This window comes from Aphelocoma coerulescens, chromosome 13 (genome assembly GCF_041296385.1).
Source record: "Aphelocoma coerulescens isolate FSJ_1873_10779 chromosome 13, UR_Acoe_1.0, whole genome shotgun sequence".
NCBI lineage: Eukaryota > Metazoa > Chordata > Aves > Passeriformes > Corvidae > Aphelocoma > Aphelocoma coerulescens.
Genome location: NC_091027.1, coordinates 6996316 through 7015340, shown reverse-complemented (window position 1 = coordinate 7015340; position 19025 = coordinate 6996316). Strand labels below are relative to the sequence as shown.

The window sequence follows — 19025 nt, the reverse complement described above, 5'->3', positions numbered from 1 at the left end:
CATGTGAAGTGAGGGCAGGACTCTGGAAGTTTGTGTCATTTTTTCCCTCATGTATCCAGGAGAAGGGTTGGGGATCGGCATGGACAAATCCATCTCCTACTACATGGAGGGAGGGAAACAAGGTCTGGAATAGGAAAAGGAGGATGAACATGGCCTAATTGTGGTGCTTTTGGTTTTTCCCCTGGGATGCTCAAATAACTCAGTCCCAGGGGACCAGTTTCATGTACTCCTGAACTTCTCAGCCCAGTGCCCCTCCCCAGGACTCCTTGTGTGAACCATCATGAGCAGGCCTGTCAGGCAGTCTGTCCTGCCCTGTGAGATTCCCCATGCCACCTCTCCAGGCAGCCAAGAATCCATCACGTTTGCATTCCACCAGCATCCTTCAGCTCCCCACACTCAGGCGCCAAAACCAGGAGATTTCTGCAAATATTAACATTTCTGGCTGCCGCTTGTTTGCCTGTTTACTCTGAGCTGTGCATGAAACCTCTCTGGTGCCCCACACGCAGCACGGTGTCGGCCAGAACAGCTTTGTCCTCTCAGCCTTCCTTGTGATGGGTTGTGTGTCAGCCCCTAGCCAACCTGCTGCTCACTGGGTGCAGGATTCCTGGAATGCTCTTCTCCTGCACTTGGATCTCTGGTTCATGGTGCTGAGCATTCACAGATGTGCTAAGCTGTCTCTTCAAATCCTGAAGCATTTTGCAGGTTTTGATTTTTAATGGTCTTTTAGGTTTCTGACCTCAGCTCTGTATAGGAGGGGTGTGGGAAAACTCTTCATGACCTCATCTTACAAAAACAGGCTGGGCTGGCTTGGCTGCTCAGGATGCTGGAGTCTTGTCCATTAGCATCCACATTCCAGGGTCAGAACACAGTAGCCATGAAATCCACACCTGTGATCACATCACATACCCAGATTGCTTTCTCCTGGCTGGGCTGAGGCTGTTTACTATATTCATTACTTGCACTAAAGACATCTACAGAGCCCAGTTCTCTCCCTGATGTCACATATTAAAGTCCATTCTGTGGAAATAGAGATAATTAATTTATCATCACACAGCCTTCAAAAGCCAAGGGACGCAGAAGATTCCACAAGAACAGTATTTCACAGTGCAGCATTTCACACACAGCATAGGTTATTGGGCATAAATGTCCCCCCTTGCTATTTATTTTGCACTTTGCTATCTGAGAAAGATGCAGATGTGCTCCAAAATCTCATTCATTTTGGAGAAACTCAGACTCCACACTGCCTGCAACTCAGCAGCCATAGCCTGGAGGCACCTCCTGTGCTCCCAAGAGGATTTAAAAGCAGCTCTTTACAACCTTCTCCCTCTGTTCTACTTCTCCTCCTTCCACTTTCTTACAGCCACACACTGAAAGCCAGAGCCAGAGTATCACCAAAGTGGTCACCAGAAACAAAATGAAAGAAATTCAGTTGCCATTGAGCGAGATAACCATGTCACTTAAAGAAAATAATTAAAGTGGCTGTACCTTTGTTAAAAAATCTGAAAGATCTGCACAGAGATTTTCTTTCTGGAGCTGTCACCATAACAACGAATGTTTGCAAAGGATGCAATGGGGAGGGAGCAGGGAGAGACGTGCCCTTGGTAAGCACAGAGTGCCATGCCCGGCTATGCAGCCGATGGCCACAGGTGATGCCAAGGATGAGGGGCAGGTCAAACCTGCACAGTCCTGGGAATATTGCACAGTCCTGGGAATATTGCACAAACCTGAGCTATTCCCAGTGTCTGTGCTGGTGAGGTTGTGGCAGTGCTTGGTTGGGCAGCTGACTGCAACCCAAACCCTGTGTCAGAGCTGCCCTGAACAGTCCTGGGGCCAGGGCTGCCATGGGAGCCAGGCTGAAGCCGAGGCCAGGGGCAGGTGGTGGCCTTCAGGAGGCTGCAGCTCCTTCCTCTGGTTTTGGCAGTACAGTAAATACTGAGAGTGATGATCTTAGCACAGGAATGAGTTGATATTTTTCAAAGTCCTGCCATTTGCTCCCCATACAAAGCTCATAAACTGATTTATTTGTAACAGGAGATGAGGAGGCTCCTTCCTACTCCTTTTTCAGGGCAATAAGCCAGGATACTGCCTTGCCCAGGACAGTTGTCAAAAGAGGGAATAACCCATCCTGAAAACACAGCACCAGGGCTCTTCTCCCTTTCCCCTTTCTCCAGCTACCTGGGCTGGCTGTGCTCCTCGGCTTTACTCTGCAAAATAACAATGTACACTCTCTGGTCCTGCATCTTCTGCCCAGATTGAATGTCACCCTGAAGGAGCGTGGTTTTCCCCATGGGAAGATGAGCACTGTGAGCTACACCATTCGAAGGCACTGAGTGCTCCCAGAGGTAACACTGTGCAAAGCCATTATTTCCCCTGATACCTTAAATATCTTAAATGCCTGGGGAGAAGTAAGTCTCTTCTCCCTCCAGCATGAAATGGCTTTCAAAGTAGATTTGCAGGCTCCAGACTCACCTCCCTCGTGTCTGGTGTGAGCTCTTCAGCGAAGGCAGAGAGGAAACTGCTCATTGAATAATAAATTGCAGGCACGCACTCCCCTGAGCAGTTGTTTGGAAAGTGTCCCATATGCCTTGTGCCAAATTTGTTGGCCAGGGAAGCTCAGTGGTATTAGCATGTTCCAGTTAATTAGGGCTGTGAGTCGTCCTTTTCATCGCCTGGAAGAGCTGAGAGAAGGACAAACCCCGAGCACTGCCTTTATAAGGCTTTGTGCTTTCCAGCACCATCTCTGCTCAGCTCGTGCATGCTCTGCTCATACCCTGGGGACAGCTCTTCCCCATGGGGCACTCGGTGCCATACCTATCTCTCAGTGTCAGACACTGGCTTGTGAGTCATGTTTCTGGGGAGCACGGAGCCAAATGTATTCCCAGCCAAATTCCTGGGTTTGTATCAGGAGTGGATCTGACCCTCCTGTGCTCAGACACTGCTGCCAGCACAGCACTGCTGAGCTGAGCAAGACACAGGTAACCTGCTCCCTGCCCACAGCTGATATGGGTCCCCACAGGACCAGAAAAGAGGGAATGAGGCAGTGAAGCAGCAAACACGATCCTGCTGCTGCTATGGTGGTGCTGAGCACTGGATCCCAGCTCCTGGAAAACTGGTGCCTTTTGGCAACACCAAGCTCATAGATGACAAACCATGCTCTGAGTTTTCCATCCATTTGCATCACTTTCATTCTTGACACTTTGGAAGAGTTTAGGCTGGGGCTGCCATCAGCCCATCCAGCTCTGCCTGTTCCCATCACACAATCCAGCATTTATAGCACTGTTTGTCATCTCAGGAGTGACAGAGTGGGTACAAATTTCTTTGTGGGACTGTGAAGCAGGAGTATCCAGTCTGGGAGAGCAAGAACCTGATGACAGAACATGCTGCCTAAATGAGATGGGCAGCTTAGAAAGAAATCCCATGGGGCAAAGTGGGAAAGCAGCTGCCACTGCTGCACATCCAAGCACCAGGTCCTCTGCTCCAGGGGTGAGTTTGCCAGAAAGAAGCATTTTTAACACTTTTTTTATGTACAGAGAACTGAGATACGTCAAATAATTTGCCCAAAGGCAGACAGGGAGTCTGTGATACATGGGGAAACACGTTCCAACCCAAAACCTCATCCATGTTTCTATTTTACCCAGACAACTGCTGGTCTACAACGTATCGTATTTTTGCAATCCTGGCCCTGAAGAGCTTATCTGACTGCAATTATCCTCTTCTGCAGAAGCTGTTTTCTACCTGGCTCAGTACACAAATAACAAGCAACAACCCTCTAATAAATTAACAAAGCTTTGAGTGCAATGACTTGCAGAAATGGCATCTAAATACAGGGGCCAGTTCTGGGCTCAGCAGTGCTGATGTCTGCCTGGAGAAGCTGCCTGGAGTCCTTCTGTCCTGATGTGAGGATTGTCAAGGGGATTTTGTGTGTCAGAGTGAGATCCAGGGGTGGGAAGGGGATGGAAGGGGTAAACCCTCCTAGGCCTTAATTAACTTAATGAAATGAGCCCTAGTGGGGCAGGAGCTGAGGTGTGGTGATGTGTTCAGCAGGACAAATCCCATTATCTTTTTCCATATGATCATCTCCTTCCTGTCTCACTGACCCTTATCCTGCAGACACACTCAACATCCCTGACTTCTGCCTGCCCTGAAGGAGAGCAGAGCTGTGGCAGTCCCAGGCCAGTCCCAGGCCAACCCAGTTTGTCTCTCCTCCTGCTTCCCCAGTGCCTCTCACTTTGGTGTCAGATAGCTCAGATATTTTAGCCAAACCTTGTCCCCGATGGTGTCTCTGCTCCTTCACTAATTCCAGGAATGTTCACATGGGGACAAAAAGCTGTTACGAAATGAGAATCTGCTTTTAAATTCAGAGAGGGTACAGACAGCTTTCTCCCCGCCCTCCCACCCCTGAGTCTCTTTGTGGCTAATTTAGTTCCCAAATGCATCAGACTCCCAAATCCACTGCATCCGTGAACTCCGGGGCTCAAATGGAAAAGGGGCTTTTGTGTTACCAAAACTTGCTGATACACTGGAGGCTGCTATGGAAAACACAGGCGTGACACCTCAGGAAGGAGCAGTGGAAATATTTTGGTTATATGCAGGTGGAATTAAACAGATGTTTAAAAAATGAAAAGCTGCTTTTTAAAGTATGTCACTGTTGCTGCTCCAAATGAAGCAAGATGAACTAGAGCATCTGGAAGCCTTGGTAACAGTTTTCTTAAAGATTCACTCCCAGGGAGTGAACAGATAATCCACCTTCCTTTTCTGACAGAAGTTAAGCTACAGCAGATGGCTTACAGCTGCAAGGTGGTCAGACTGAGGACCTGCCTGCTCACTGAGGCACAGCAGATTACAGGCCAAAAGACAGCCCTCTTCTCTGCCCCATTTCTTAGCCTTTTGGCATCATTTTTGCTCCCTGGAGTACAAAATTCATTGTATTTCTCAGAAGCACGGGTGAGCAGACTTGCTTTTGCCTAATCAAAGCCCAGCCACTGGGAAAGGCTTTTGAGCTGCAAAGATCCTTTGAATGATCCCATCATGTCTGGAAGGACACGAGGCTCCTGGGACACCTGTGCAGGCATTTGTGTGTGAAAATACCCCAGGCTTGAGGTTACAACAGTGCATGCAGTGGGCCCTGGCATCTCTGCTCAGGGCTGCACAGCCTTCCACACCGCAGGACAATGTAAGGCACCATCTTTGTATTCCCCCGTCCTCCTCCTTTAGAGTGTTGCTGATTGGGGCTTGGAAGACCCTCAGCTGCTTTGGGATCTGTAAGCTGTGTGGGGAGGTTGTTTTGCACCTTGGTGTTCAGACTGCTGCAGTTTGTGCCACGATTGCTCCTCTCAACCCACCGGGAGTGTGAGGGGTCTGGCACTGCAGCCCCTGGGTGTCCCTTCCCTGTGGAGAAGCCAAGGCTATGCTGCACTCGCTGCTGGCTGTAATTCTGTTGTAGCTGGGTGAGATTAGGCAGACTGGCAGGGAGCCTGTGTCTGTGGTGATGTAAGAAGAGCCTGGCTCCCAGGGACAGGGCTGGGGAGCACCAAGGGACCGGGAACCAAACTCCAGGTCGGTGGGTGCCAGTTGGGGTGACAGCCCAGGTGTGCTGAGAGCTCAAGTGTACCTTTCTGCACTGCTCTGTCTGGTTGAAGAGCTGAGCTGATGTTTTGGAGCACAGCAGGTTTTGGTGCTCTACTGGACCCCTTAGACCGTGGGAGAGGACATCTTGGGGACTTGCACTGACTGATCCATGATTTAAGAGTTTGCATTTGCTGTCATCCAGCAAACACCACGTGCCAAAAATGACTGGAATTCACCCCATGGTCCTGCTGAAGGTTCACAGCCTAGAGCTGCACAAATTTCTCTCCTGTCAATCACTGCCTTCTCCCCAGGCATCTTATTTCAGCCTGGGAAGGGAGGAGTGGGGAGTGGTAGCAAAGGAATCTGCGAACAAGCAAAAAAAAATCTTACAAAGAAGAGAAAGGAGGAAAAAAATAATCTTGAGCAGAAATCAACCATCCACTGCTGTCGAGGGCCCTGGAGAGGAGGAGTGTCCATCCACCAGGAACAGGGGGAATAACAAGCACCACTCACTTCCTCTTAGCTGCTCTTTGCCTCTCTCTGCAGACCACTGGGAGACAGCAATGGCTCTTTCCGAGCAGTTTTGTCATGTCCTGCTTCCCTCCACTCCCAGCTTTCCCAAGCAGCTAAATCAACAGCCTTAGGGAAAATGAAGGGGGAGAAGACATGAAGCTCCCACAAAAATCCAGTTAGCACAGCTGGTGGATTTAATGCCTAGTCCTTTCCTTTCTGAAGGGGACACAGGGAGAGGAGGGGGAAGGATGGGACTTGTGAGGACTCTTGTCCAAATCTTGGGTTCAAGTGTCACTTTCCGTGTGATTCCAGGAATGTTCTCACTCCTCTTTTTCTGCTGAGCCATTGGAGTGTTTTCTTTTTCCTGGTGTATTGTGATTTTTTGGCACAAAAGGGTGGTTGAAAAGCCTCCCTGTTTCCGTTCTCACAAAGAAAAGGAGACCAAAGTTCACTGTGGGGGTAAAGAGCAAGACCCTGATAAAATTCCAGCTGTAGGTACTCGAAGCCAAGGAGAGCTGTCCTTCTCCCCAGCCTGTGGGAGCATCTCCTAGCCAGAGTAAGCTACAAATTCACACCTTGCCCGAGTTAGAAATCCTATGCTAAGAATACATGACTTCTCCTTGAAGGCAGTATCTTTGAACAGGTAGGACTTATCTGTGCTTCTCTGCTTCCCTGTGTTGCCTTTAGAGTGCTTTCCTGGGCTCCAGAGAGCTTGGATTTTGCAGATTAGGACATGAGGATGCTGCTTTTGTGTCTTTCCCTCTTTCTTGCTTCAGGTGTGTGCACAGTGCTGAGCATCCTAAAATTGAGTCACTCAGTTTCCATGTCCACAATGCATTGGACTCTGGAATCTGGCTCTGGAGCAGACCAAGCTCCTGCCAAGTGGCTAAAACTTTTCAGCATTACTTTTATCTGCATCTCAGTAGTCCCTGAAGTCCCATCCCACAGCTGCAGATTGCTCTGTGCACTGTGCAAACACGGAGGCAGAGGAGGCTGGAGGTTGGTTGGTGAAAGCTCGGCTGAGCTGCAGGACCTGCAGGCCTCTTGCTGCAGGGGAGATCCCCCTCTGGACATGACAGTGCCAGTCCCAATGAGTTTAAAGCCTGAAGGGATGGGACAGCTGTGGAATGAGGGCAGATAACACTTGCCCAGGTCCGTGGTATGGACGAGGAGCCTGCAGAGCTCCAGCTCCCAGCACTTCTCCCTGGAGAGGAAACTGGATGTGGTGGAAAAGCTTCTCTCTGCTCGGTGCAAGAAGCCCCTCAGTGGCTGAACACTGTATAAACAGCAGCAGCACGCTCCCTCCCCCTTTCCATTGCTGTTTGTTAAACACACGCTCTCTGCCTTTCTCTCATTCAGAAGCGAAGGCAGCATCCAGCTTCGTGAGACAGGGCTGTCAGTCACCCTGCGAGAGGGGGCTCTCCGGGTGCTCAGGGAGGGGTTCCAAAGCTACTCCCGGCGATGAAGCACTCTCCAGCAGCCCAGAGCCTCACCTGACTTCCTCTCTTCTCCGAGGACAGTTGCAGAAAAGTGCTTTTCACCCCTTTGCCACAGGTTGACTTCCAGAGAGTGGAGAGGACCAAGCGCTCCGTCCTGGCCAGCGATGAGGCAGTAACTGGAGGAGAGCAGCTCGGTTCCTGGAGGAGGAGGACGCTCTGGCCTTTGCAGGTGGGTCAGGGAGGGCTCATCTCAGCAGCAGGGCTGAGATGGGGCCAGGTCTTATCCATGCCGTATGGTTCAGGCAAAAAAGGTCCAAGCATCTTTGGGAAACTGGATTTGAGGACTGACAGCCCTGAGAGCTGGAATAGAGAAAGCAAACAAGAAATACTGGCAGGAGAGTTTTGAAAGGTCCCTGAGCAGAAGCAGGAAGTGTGGAAAGCAGGATGCTGAGTGAGAGTAATCAGGGCAGCAGGTTGCTCCAGGGTGCTGCAGAACCCGGCCACATACAGCTCCAGAGGTGCAGGTGTGGGGCTGAGGTGCACGGCTGTCTGAGAAATCCTGATCTCTCCTGCAGTCTGCCTCCTCGTGGCTTCGTACAAACCTCTGTCAGCTCCTCCGTGCCGGGACTGCACACGCTGCTGGCACTCGGCTCTCTGCCACACATCGGTGTCCTTAGGGAGATGCAAAGAGGGATATGGGATATAGGAGGAAAATCGTGCTTGCCTTCTCTCAGCACCAACTGCATGTTAGTCCTTGAACAGGGAAATCCTCCTATAGTCCTGCTGCAGCTGCATTTCACCTACAGAGTTTCTGGTCTGTCCCAAAGCAGGATACTGGGTTTTCTCCCTGTTTGTTCTGTTAGTGAGTTGTTATTTCCCTCTGCTTCACTGTCTCACCCGTCCCAGACTCCATAAATTTCAGGAGGTAACAGATTCCCCAGGTTAACCAGGATCCATCCACCACGCTGTCTCTTCCTTCCTGCAGCCCCAGAAACTGGTGTGTCTCCATCGCCATGTCACCCCTTGATCCCTGTGGCCCAGCCAGCCTTGCTCTGCTCCCATGGCACGTCCCACAGGGCAGAGGGCCCTGCACTGCTCCCCCCTGCGTTCTGTAGGATAAATTCCCATGACAAATTAAGTATCCCTGCCAAACAGATCTCTTGTCACCACCTCCTTTTTCATCCTGTCCTGAGCTGACTGACCACGGCATTCTCATTGGCCCCTTCAGAGTGTTCCATGGCTCCAGCCTAGGCAGGGACATGAAAATATTTAGTGTGAGGAACCACAAGAAATCCCTGGTGTATCTCCTCCTCCTTGCACTTTGTCTCCAGGTGCCAGTTCTATATGCTGGGGTCCCCCAGGAGCAGTTCTGGGTGGCAATGAGCATCTGATGCCATGAGGTTTCTGCACCAGTGGCCCTGAGCTGGATAGATAACTTAAAAAGCTGCAGCAGATGGTGGGCAGGTCAGAGAGTCTTTCCTTTTGCCAGAGTGTCACAGCAAGGCAATCACATCTTCACTGGAGATGGAAGGACCTGGGATAATTTCTATCTGTTCTTTGGCTTCAGAAAATCTTCCAGAGCTGCTGTTTGTCCTGAAACCTGCCCATTCCACAGAGAAGACAAAATTCATTCCACTCCATCAGTCACGGTTTGCATTTTCATGCAGTTCCTGAGATCTGTGTTCAGGTGTTGTGCTGAGATGCAGAGTCCTCTCTGGCGGGGAATGCAGGAGTTAGAAAACTTGGGCTCTGTCCAAGCCCTGCCGTGGATGTGCTGTGTGGTCTCTGGTGGGCTGGTTAGCCTCCATATCTCCATTTATTGTGTTCTCCTCCCTTAAGTGTGCGCTGTGGGGTGCAGGGACACTGAACACTGCTGCCTCTTGAGTGTTGGAAGGGAATGAAGGTGGTAGAAGGTGGCTTGTCCCAGGGTGACCACTGGTGATGAGGGATGGTCTCAGACCTCCTTGTCACAGACATCTGTCTGGATATGGGTCTGGGAATGGGATGAGTCAGTGCTCCTGACTGGGCTGCTGGAGATTAAGGGATTTGGTGGAGTTGAGCTGCTTTGGAGGAAGGACAAGCATGGAATAAATCAATGAGCCAAGCCATGGAAGTATCCATCAGCCTTAGCCCTCACACTCTAGCACTGCTGTAGAAAGAGTTTGTCATTAATCAAAGAGCAGAGACTGGCCCAAGTCCCTGCATTCCCTCCTTTTGAATCCATGGACTCCAGTCCCACTGCTTGGACAAAAAGAGAAATTCTAATTAACAAGCTCTGTTTTCTCCGCCCCTCTGCCCACCCCTCCAGCCCTGCTTTCTGAACCATGCCAGGCTTTATGGATGGCTTTTCCAGGTCTGAATGTGCCTCTTCCAGTCTTGCTGAGTGCCTGGGGCTGCAGCATGGACATGGAGGGAGCTGGAGTGTCCCCAGGAAGCAGAGGTGGGTGAGTCCCAGGGCACCTGGTCTAGGTCCTCTGTAGGAATGGATTTTGGAGCTGTCATTTTGGTCACTGTCCCAGTCATTGACAGCAGTGTGCTGAGTGAAGGGCTCCTCTGCGCTTCCCCACTTCCCAAAGGCTGAAGCCTGCTGGCACAGGGAACAGCTCTCTGTTTCACTGAGAGCCATCCCTGGGTTCCAGCCCTGCCCCAGGCTGAACCTCAGCTGGAGGAGAGGGTGAGGGTTAAGGTTATCTCGGTATGGGCAGCACCCTCTTTCTGCATCCCTTCATGACAACTCAGCACAGAAGAAAGGACCTGGATAGTATTTCTACCTCCTCCTGGTCTCTCCTGCTGATTTCTTGTCCCAAAAGCAGTTGGCTCTCAGCTCCAAGGATTTTTTCATCTAGTCTGGCAGACCAGTTAGGCACAGGGCCTGACAGCGGCCTACACATATGCCAGCACTTCCATTACTTGCTGGAACAGACCTCAGTCCACTCCTAGCAGCATCCCAGCGATGTCCAGGCAGCCCCTGGAGTGGGAACATTTATTACAAGCATTTTGTCTCTTAATTAAAATGTCTTAATTGATTTGTAATAGTTCCCCTTTGGAGAAAAAACAAAACAAACAAAATCAAATAGTAACTCCATTAAGGCCATTTTGTTAGGAAGTGAAACAGCTCCAGTAACCATGATGTTCCTGGCTCCTCTCAGATGGTGGGTAGCTGCCAGTCTCCAGCAAAAGGAAATGGGCTGAGATGAGAGTGCGGGAGCTGGCAGCCAGTTGGTGGATGAGATGGAGAAAAAGAGAAGGGAGTGTCCACTGGTGTGGTGCCAGAGCTTGGGTACTGAAGATAAATGGAACAGGCAAGCCACAGAAAAGGGGATGACAAGTGATAAAGTAACACTGGACAATGCAGAAGGTATAAATCCCAGATGGAGAGCGAGCAGGGAAAGTACAGCCACCCAAAGCATCCCCAGCATTGCTCTGTTTCCTTGGCTGACTTTGCTCTCTTGGCAGTAGGGTTTGCCCAGGGCCAGCAGCAGCAGCACAGGTGTCTGCCAGGGGGTCAGGCTCTGCCAAAGAGGCTGTGGCTGTGCCACCTTCCCAGGGCCCTGCTGTTCCCCTGCTCTGCTTTCCACTGCACCCTCTGTATGGCCTGGCTCTGAGCTGCCCTCTCCTGCCTTAGAAGTTGGAACCTCCCCTTGGTCTTTCCAAGGCTGGGGCAGTGGTGTTGTGGAGGTCTGAGACCACCCTTAAACAAACCCTGACCTAGCAGATCCACCTATTTTTTTCCTCTGCTTCCTACCCTCCTAGCAGTAGCTACACGGTGTCCACTATCTCACAGTGTCTGAGCCCAACAACCTCATTTACAGGAACCACTGGCATACATCAGCCTGCAGTGAGATGTTAGGCAGGCAGTTGCACACGGAGAGGAAAGGAGAAAGGGTGCCAGCAGGGGTGGTTTTACTTCAGGCCTCTTCTGCTGGGCCTCTGCAGGGTCCTGGCTCTGCAGCCAGCCAGGCAGATTCCTGGGAGCAGCTCCTGAGGGGGAATCACAACCCTTGCTCTGAGGAGGGATGACAGGACAAGCAGCCGTTTTAGTTTAGGTTGCAATGTAATTGCAAAGCATTCTCCCTTCCCAAGGACAGGCTGTCCTTAAACCTTTGGCTTGCATGGGACTTGCAGGAAGCCCACTAACATCCAGTCAGCAGTGCTCACATCTTTTCTGGGAAAAACCCAATTCCTTCCTCAAGGAGGCTGAGAAGATACCCAGCAGTCTGCCTCTAATTCCCAATTAATTTAAGCCCTTTGCCTCCCTCCCTTTCCCCCTCTCTGCAGGTCAGAGAAAACACAGTGCTTTGCAGACCTCCCTGCCTGGGCACAGTGACGACTTTTGCTCACTTTTGTTTAAGTCTGCAGTGGGAATGGGGCCCCACTCACAGTACTGAGGAGAGGGGGATATGTAAGGGGCCATGTCCACCCCTCTCCACATAGCCCACAGCACTTCTGAGCCACGGAGGCTGAGGAAGAGCCAGTAACAGAGCTGGCTTTTCTCCTGACGTGTTTGGATTCAATGAAAACCCTGCTGTGACAGCACTCTGCTCTTCCAATGGCACCGAATGCCAGCCAGGGGTTCCAGGCTGCATCAGTTCTGGCTCCTTGGGCTCCCTGCTCCCAAAGCTGTCTCACACAGGCATTTGAGCACCACGTGGCAGGAGGCTGACGGGCGCTGGGGCTCTGGCTCTCGGTGCCTGGATGCGCAGCAGCAGCTCCGTGGGAGGCTGGTTCACAGCTTCAGTGGTTTATACCCTGCACATGCATGTCCCTGTAGGAGCTCCCTCCTCTGTTAAGCCAGTGGATGCCTGGGTGTCTCCAACATTGACAGGACAGAGAGATTCTTTTAGGGATCCTTGGCAGAATGAAGGTGGCACTAAATCATGGTGACAGTTAAAGCTTTGTTTCTTTATCAGGGTATTATGATTAGTGTAGAAGAGAATTTATCATTGAAACAGCACAGGATTTCTACAAGCAGAATCAACATAGTACAATCTACAAATAGCAAAATACAGAATTTATAAATAATTTATGATTTCTAATCACCTAAGTAATACAGAATTTATAATACAACTTATAATTTAAAATCACCTGGACCCTCTTCAGATTGGGCCAAATCCTAGTACATGATTTGTTGTATCATTGTGACAATCATAATGTAGACTCAAAAATCTTATAAAAGAATATGAGCTACTCACTGAATCTGTGGAGAAAGCAGAGGATGGTAGAGGTGTCCCCTGGCCATGGGGTCCATGGGTCTCACTGTCCAGTAGTTCCTTACTTAGGACTTGTAACTGTGCTCTGTGTGCTGTCAACACTTCCCGGTTCTGTGATGGGGACACAAACAACACCTGCCTGGCTGGGTGCCTGTGACCTTCAAAGCCAGCAAGGAAGGCAACAATTGCCTGATGCCTGGGAGCCCTGAGACTGGCAGGGGAAGGAAGAAGAAAACTGGTTTGTCTAGCTGGTTCACAGGACCTTGAGGGGCTGATAATGAGGGCCAGGGAATGACTATGTGACACATTTGGTCATAGAGAGTGGCTCATAAAATGGCATTAGTTGTGCTACCCACATTACTGGGAGGGAGAGCAGGCAGAGCTGGGTGGATTGGGTGGTAGCATCACTAGCAGGTCAGTGGCAGAGACTTGTGCAGAGACAGGGGGAGAGAGATTTTCACCTGGAGAGGTGAGAAACAAGAGACTGAAAAAAAGCTGGTGCACAATCTGGAAATAAATAAATTGTTATGGGGAGGTGGAGAAGAACACCTTGACTTTGAGAGTGCCTTGTTTCTCTCCTTTCCTAGTTCTTAAGGCACTCAGGAATTTTTGCAGGCAAGTAAATCTCATCAAAGATGAGTGTCACCTGTACACTCACTTCTGCTATATCTGTGTTCCAGACCTCCTTCTCCTCCTTATGGAAAGTCTCAGGCCAGGCACAGGACCATTGGAGGCAGCCAACAGCACATTCACCATGGAGAAGACAGCATTAGATGAGAAGCTGCCACACGGCTGGCATGCCAAGGACTTTGTCACTCCTACCCAGGATCTCTCTGGGTCCCGCAGTGTTATGATGGACAGCACCAAGATCCTGGGGGTCCAGGTCATCTTGATTGCTGCCTACTCCCTCATCATTCTGCTGGGCTTCATTGGAAACTCCCTGGTCATCTACATCATAGTGAAGTACAAGACCATGAGGACTGTCACGAACTTCTTCATAGCTAACCTGGCCCTGGCAGACCTGATGGTGGACACACTCTGTCTGCCTTTCACCCTTGTGTACACCCTGCTGGACGAGTGGAAGTTTGGAGCTGTCCTTTGTCACCTGGTTCCTTATGCTCAAGCTCTGAGTGTTCATGTGTCCACTCTCACCCTGACTGTGATTGCCCTGGATCGGTACCGCTGTATTGTTTTCCACCTGGACAGCAGGATTTCCAAGAGGCTCAGCTTCACCATCATAGCTGTCATGTGGCTGGCAGCAGCTGTCCTAGCAGGGCCTCTGGCCATCTTCAGGGAGTACCGATATGAGGAAATCCCATCCATTAACCTCAAAATGGCTGTTTGCTCAGAAAAATGGCCCTCTGGTAACAACAGAGATGCCACCATCTACAGTCTGTCCATGCTCCTCCTGCAGTATGTTCTTCCACTTGCAATTATTTGTTATGCCTACACCAGGATCTGGTTCAAGCTGAAAAACCATGTCAGTCCCACTTCCAGGAATGAAAACCAGTGCCGGAGGAGGAAGACAACCAAAATGCTAGTGATGGTAGTTGTGGTATTTGCAGTCTGTTGGCTCCCCTTCCACATATTTCAGCTTGCCATCGATCTTGATCTGGTTCTTATCTTCCATGACTACAAACTCCTGTACACTGTCTTCCATGTTGGGGCCATGTGCTCTACATTTGCCAACCCCCTGCTCTATGGATGGATGAACAAGAACTACCGGAATGGCTTCCTTATGTTCTTCCGCTGCCAGAACAAGCCAGAAAGCATCCACACTGAAGGCTCGGTTAGAGGGAGGTCATACATCTTCAGGGCCAACACCCTAAATGGGAGCATCAAACAGACTCCTGGCAATGGATCACTGCCCACAGAAGTTTAGGGATGGGACATCCACCTCCAGGATTGAGGCTGGCTGGGCCCAGAGACATTCTTGGGTGAATGCCTTTTTTTGACAGAACATTGTGCTGCCAATCATAGCTACAGCAGCCATGTAGAAATACCCCCTGTATCTCTCAAAACAATAAATCTGGTGTATTTTTGTCTGACCAAAGAAATGAAATTTTCCTTTTGCTGCGTTCAAGTTATGCATGAAAAAATAACCCACAGAGAAGGCTTTCATTTAGCCAGAAAAACACACCCTTCTTGCTATTTCCATTTGCCAAAGTGGGTTGCACAACCTTTTACCCCCGACTCATTACACATTACAAACGTGGAACTATGTGTGATTGTTCATCTGTACGTCTCCCACACAAAAACCTTAATGATCCATCTTTAGCTAATGCCTCCAAGGGGAGGAGGACCTGCACTCTGTTCTGCAAACATCTGATTGTTAGTGCCATCACTCCTCTGACCTGGGGAGGGAGTGGGCTGGCACAGACTGAGCTGGGCAATCCATGATCTCTTGCCCAGTATTTGCGTAAATGTGCATTTGCAGCCCACGGGATGTGCTCAAGTCCTCAGAAAGCCCAGGAGGTGGCAGTGGCACTACTTACCACAGTCTCCTTTACAAGTGCAGAAGCAGGGCTTTGGGAATGCCTCATTAGGCAGGACTTGAGTGCCAGCACCCGGGAATTAGCAGGGAGGAGAGCAGGAAGGGAAACAGATAGGAAAGAGCTGGAGCAGCTGATTAACAGGACTGAAACTGAACCTAATGGATTGCTAAAGACCCTAAGATGTGGCTCCTGCCATGCAATAACTTGACAGATGCCAACATGACCAGAGAGGCAAAACTGCCAAGGAAACCATTCTCCAAGGCACTCAGAGGGTTTAAAGCTTTCCTCTTGCTGAGGCTGGCGGTAGTATGGGTCTGTACACGGCTGCTTCATTTCAGAAGACAGATGTAACCTGCTTGCACGGTTGTCACAGATGTGGTGTCCTCTGGCAGAAGGCATGGAGACTAAGGAAGATATATTCTTTCCAACCAAACTGTATGTTCTCCTCCTGAAGGCTTGTGTCAGCTGGGGAGTGTATTTTTAGCTCTGCCATCAAAGGAGCCTTGATTGCTACTGTGATCTTGGTGTCATCTCTAAAAGTCAGTGTTCATCAGATTGGAAAGTAACTCCCAGATGTAGGAAAGAGACTCAACAGACCTCCTCATTAAAAATAAAATGGAAATAAAAACTTTGATTTGTAGGTCTTCACTGAAGCAAGGACAAGAGGTAAGAAGACCTGCAGTACTGAGTACATTGGCCTGGATCAGGCTGCTGGGCTGTCACATCTGGGTCCTCAAGAGATCAATTGCCAAAGGGCTTATTTGAAATTCTGCCTCCTCTCCAGCTTGACCTGCCTCTGGCCCTTGTTCTCCAGCTCAGCTTCCAACTGCCACACTAGATTTTAAGCTCTTTGTTTATTTCTGATCTCTGATCCTCTGCTCCATTTTCCTAAATAGTTATAAGAAAGTTGTTTCTGGTTCCTTCCCAAGAGACATCAGTGCCAGGCAGGGGCTGAATACCACACTTCACACTTGGAAGCATGGGCAAATTGCTGCCTAATAACCTCTTCAGCACCTGATCCTGCAGATCACAGCATGGCTTTCTATTCAGGGAAAGGCAGGATCTATGAAGATCCTGTCAGGAAGTAATTGGTGTTCCAGTAAACAGGTCCTCTGCTTCCTGACAGGCCAAGACATGATGGGAGAACCAAGACACAAGTTAACCCTGCTCATGTGAGTGCTGTGGAGTGGCAGAGGGAGTTTGCTGTTTCATCCTGATGGAAGGGGGAGGATATTCTCCACAGAAATTCTGTCCCTACTTAATGAGCTGGTCATTTCTACAATCCATCCTCCTGAGGAACTCACCCCACCTTTCCATCAAGCTCCAATATACAAGGAAATGTTTATGTTTCAAAAGTAGCTCAAATGGGTGGAAAGAATTCAACTATTACCAATAAACACTTCAGAAAGTGATTTAACACTCAATAATATAAGTCAGAGTAAAATAACAAATTTAGCAGTGCAAGCTTGGAAGCCAATCATGCTGCCAGGCAAGATGGATGAGGAGCTAAATTGCTCTTCTAGAGGCCTTGCCAAAGGTTTTGTCCTGTGACACGACACATGGTATCTGACTGCAGAGCAAGGCAGATAATGACATTATGAATGACTGTTTAATTTTGAGCCCAGACTTTTAAACTAAATATGGATAAATAAATAAACAGATCCAAGTTCTTAAAAAATAAATACTGGCAGTGGCATTTACAGGGCAGAGGAATTTTTATGCTGGAGCAAACTGAGAAGGAGAAACTATTTACTTGAAGGGTAACAGCAAGTTCTTGTTTGCTCTGTTTAATACACTTGTGCAGCTTCACTGATAGATTTGTGCCAGTGAGCTCGCTGTTTTTTCCTTGCCATTGGAAAAAGTTACAACCTTCCACACCCACTGCTGGCAAGGAAAACAGCTCTTAGTTGTGCATACACGTTCCTGTGGAAAACCATGATGCCTCTATTGAGGGAAAGTGGCCTTAGTGTCCAGTACCAAACAGAACAAGAGAAGGTGGGGAGCAAGGAAGCAAACTGCTTAACAAGGGGTGATCAGAGCAGATAAAGAGTATGTTTTGACTATTGTGACTGCATAGAAGACAAGAATTAATTTGTTTCCATGAAACAGAAATTGGTTGGAGATGCAGGTTCCCCAAATATTAACACTCTGCTAAAGATGGCCTTACTGCCATGATGAGCTCCATGAAACCAAAGACCAGGAGCTTTTAAAGCTTTTTAACTATTAAGAGCTCAGGACAGGGTATGACCCTGCTCTGTGGGCGTCAAGGGTGTATCCTTTAGTAGTTACAGATAATCTTGGAGTCATCTTCCCATGCTTGCTCCTTGTCAAAGGCACATCTGTGACTGCCTGGCCAGCTGGGCTCCTCTCTGCAGAGCTGGCCCTGGTGTTACTGATGTGGGACAGAATGACTCCTGTCACTGGCACAACAGCTGACAGGGATAAGGTATTTCATTACAGAGCTGGAGACACAGTGACAGAAATGAAAATGAACAAGTGTTTCATGAAAGCTTATCTGGAAGGCAGTGTTGTTCCTGGTGGGCAAACGAATTTCCTCTAGGGCTCTTCCTGATTCTTGCTGACATCCTTCTCAATATGCTGCTTCACTGAACCGACCCGAGGATATTTCACAGCTTTTAGGAAGGAGATTCTGAATTCCCTTAGAAACATCCTATTTCTTATGCTAGGACACTCCTTCTGGTCACATCATACAAATCTTGTATTACAAAATGTACCACGGAACAGTTCTTAATTGCCTAGAAAATTATTAACTTTGAATAGACACAACACATGGTAATGCCTCTAGCTATTCCATGCAACCATTCCTCACATGCCAGTCAAATCCAAGAACAGCTGAGATGTGGCAACTTCTTAGTTTAAAACCAGCAGCATCAATAACTGTTGTTGCCTAGAACAGGATGCTCTAAAAGCTCTTGAGAACCAGAGTCTCTTATCAAACTTCCAGCCTTGACAAAGTACACTGAAATTCACAGAGCACAGGCTGTGCTTTGGACACAGGAGCCTTTCTGAGCACTAGAAATTTTTCCTCTAACACACTTAGCTTTTTCTGAAAATCCCTTCTCATTTAATTTCCAAAGCATACATGTCTGGAACGAGGTAATGCACGTACAGAGAGCCAAGGTTTGGGCTTTTTACTTTTCCTTGTTTTAAGGCAATATGGACAGCTGGCACTTAAATCAATGCAGGGCAAGCTGGGTCCTTTGGTCAGGGCTCTCTCAGAATCAAAAACGGGACACACTCCTGCATTCATCTGAGCTTCATCCTGCTCCTAGAAAGGCCAAATTCAGCCCCTCATGGCTCTCTGCCTTACAGTATTAGGTGCCCTCTCCCATTCTCCATGGAAGCCCAAGCAAACAATGTCAAATGGCACATGTTTTATTCAACACACCCACAAATGTATCAGCAGAAACACTGCTCTGAGCTTTGCACAAAGGCTCTATAGGGAAATACATACTAGTCCAGGAAAGAGGCCATTCCTCTAGCATATGCTAATATGCCGGAGGGGCTGGAGCGAGCTCTGTTCTGCTGAAGGAGATCTCAGACAGTTCAGCCTTTCCCTTGATATCAGGTGTTAATCTTATCATTGTTAACAGCTAACATGGTCTGAAACCAAATTAGCCTTTGGGCAGGAGCTGGGGAATTGGCGCTGTCTTCGCATGCCTTTGTCTTTCAGTTCTGTTATTGTGTGATTCCACCAGGGTCTCTGAATGTGCTGGGTTTTAAATAAGGCCCCATAATCAGCTACTCTGGTGAAAATCAGGAATTATTGCAATAATCTG

General features: G+C 49.0%; 1 protein-coding gene across 1 annotated transcript; it reads left to right on the top strand.

Moving 5' to 3' along the window:
- Nucleotides 1-7681: 7681 nt before the first annotated feature.
- Nucleotides 7682-14773, top strand: LOC138118248 (neuropeptide Y receptor type 2-like). Its single transcript, XM_069029130.1, has 2 exons — nt 7682-7749; nt 13411-14773. The coding sequence occupies exon 2, from the start codon at nt 13428-13430 to the stop codon at nt 14610-14612; it is 1185 nt and encodes a 394-aa protein (XP_068885231.1). The 5' UTR covers nt 7682-7749; nt 13411-13427; the 3' UTR covers nt 14613-14773.
- The last annotated feature ends 4252 nt before the right edge of the window (nt 14774-19025 follow it).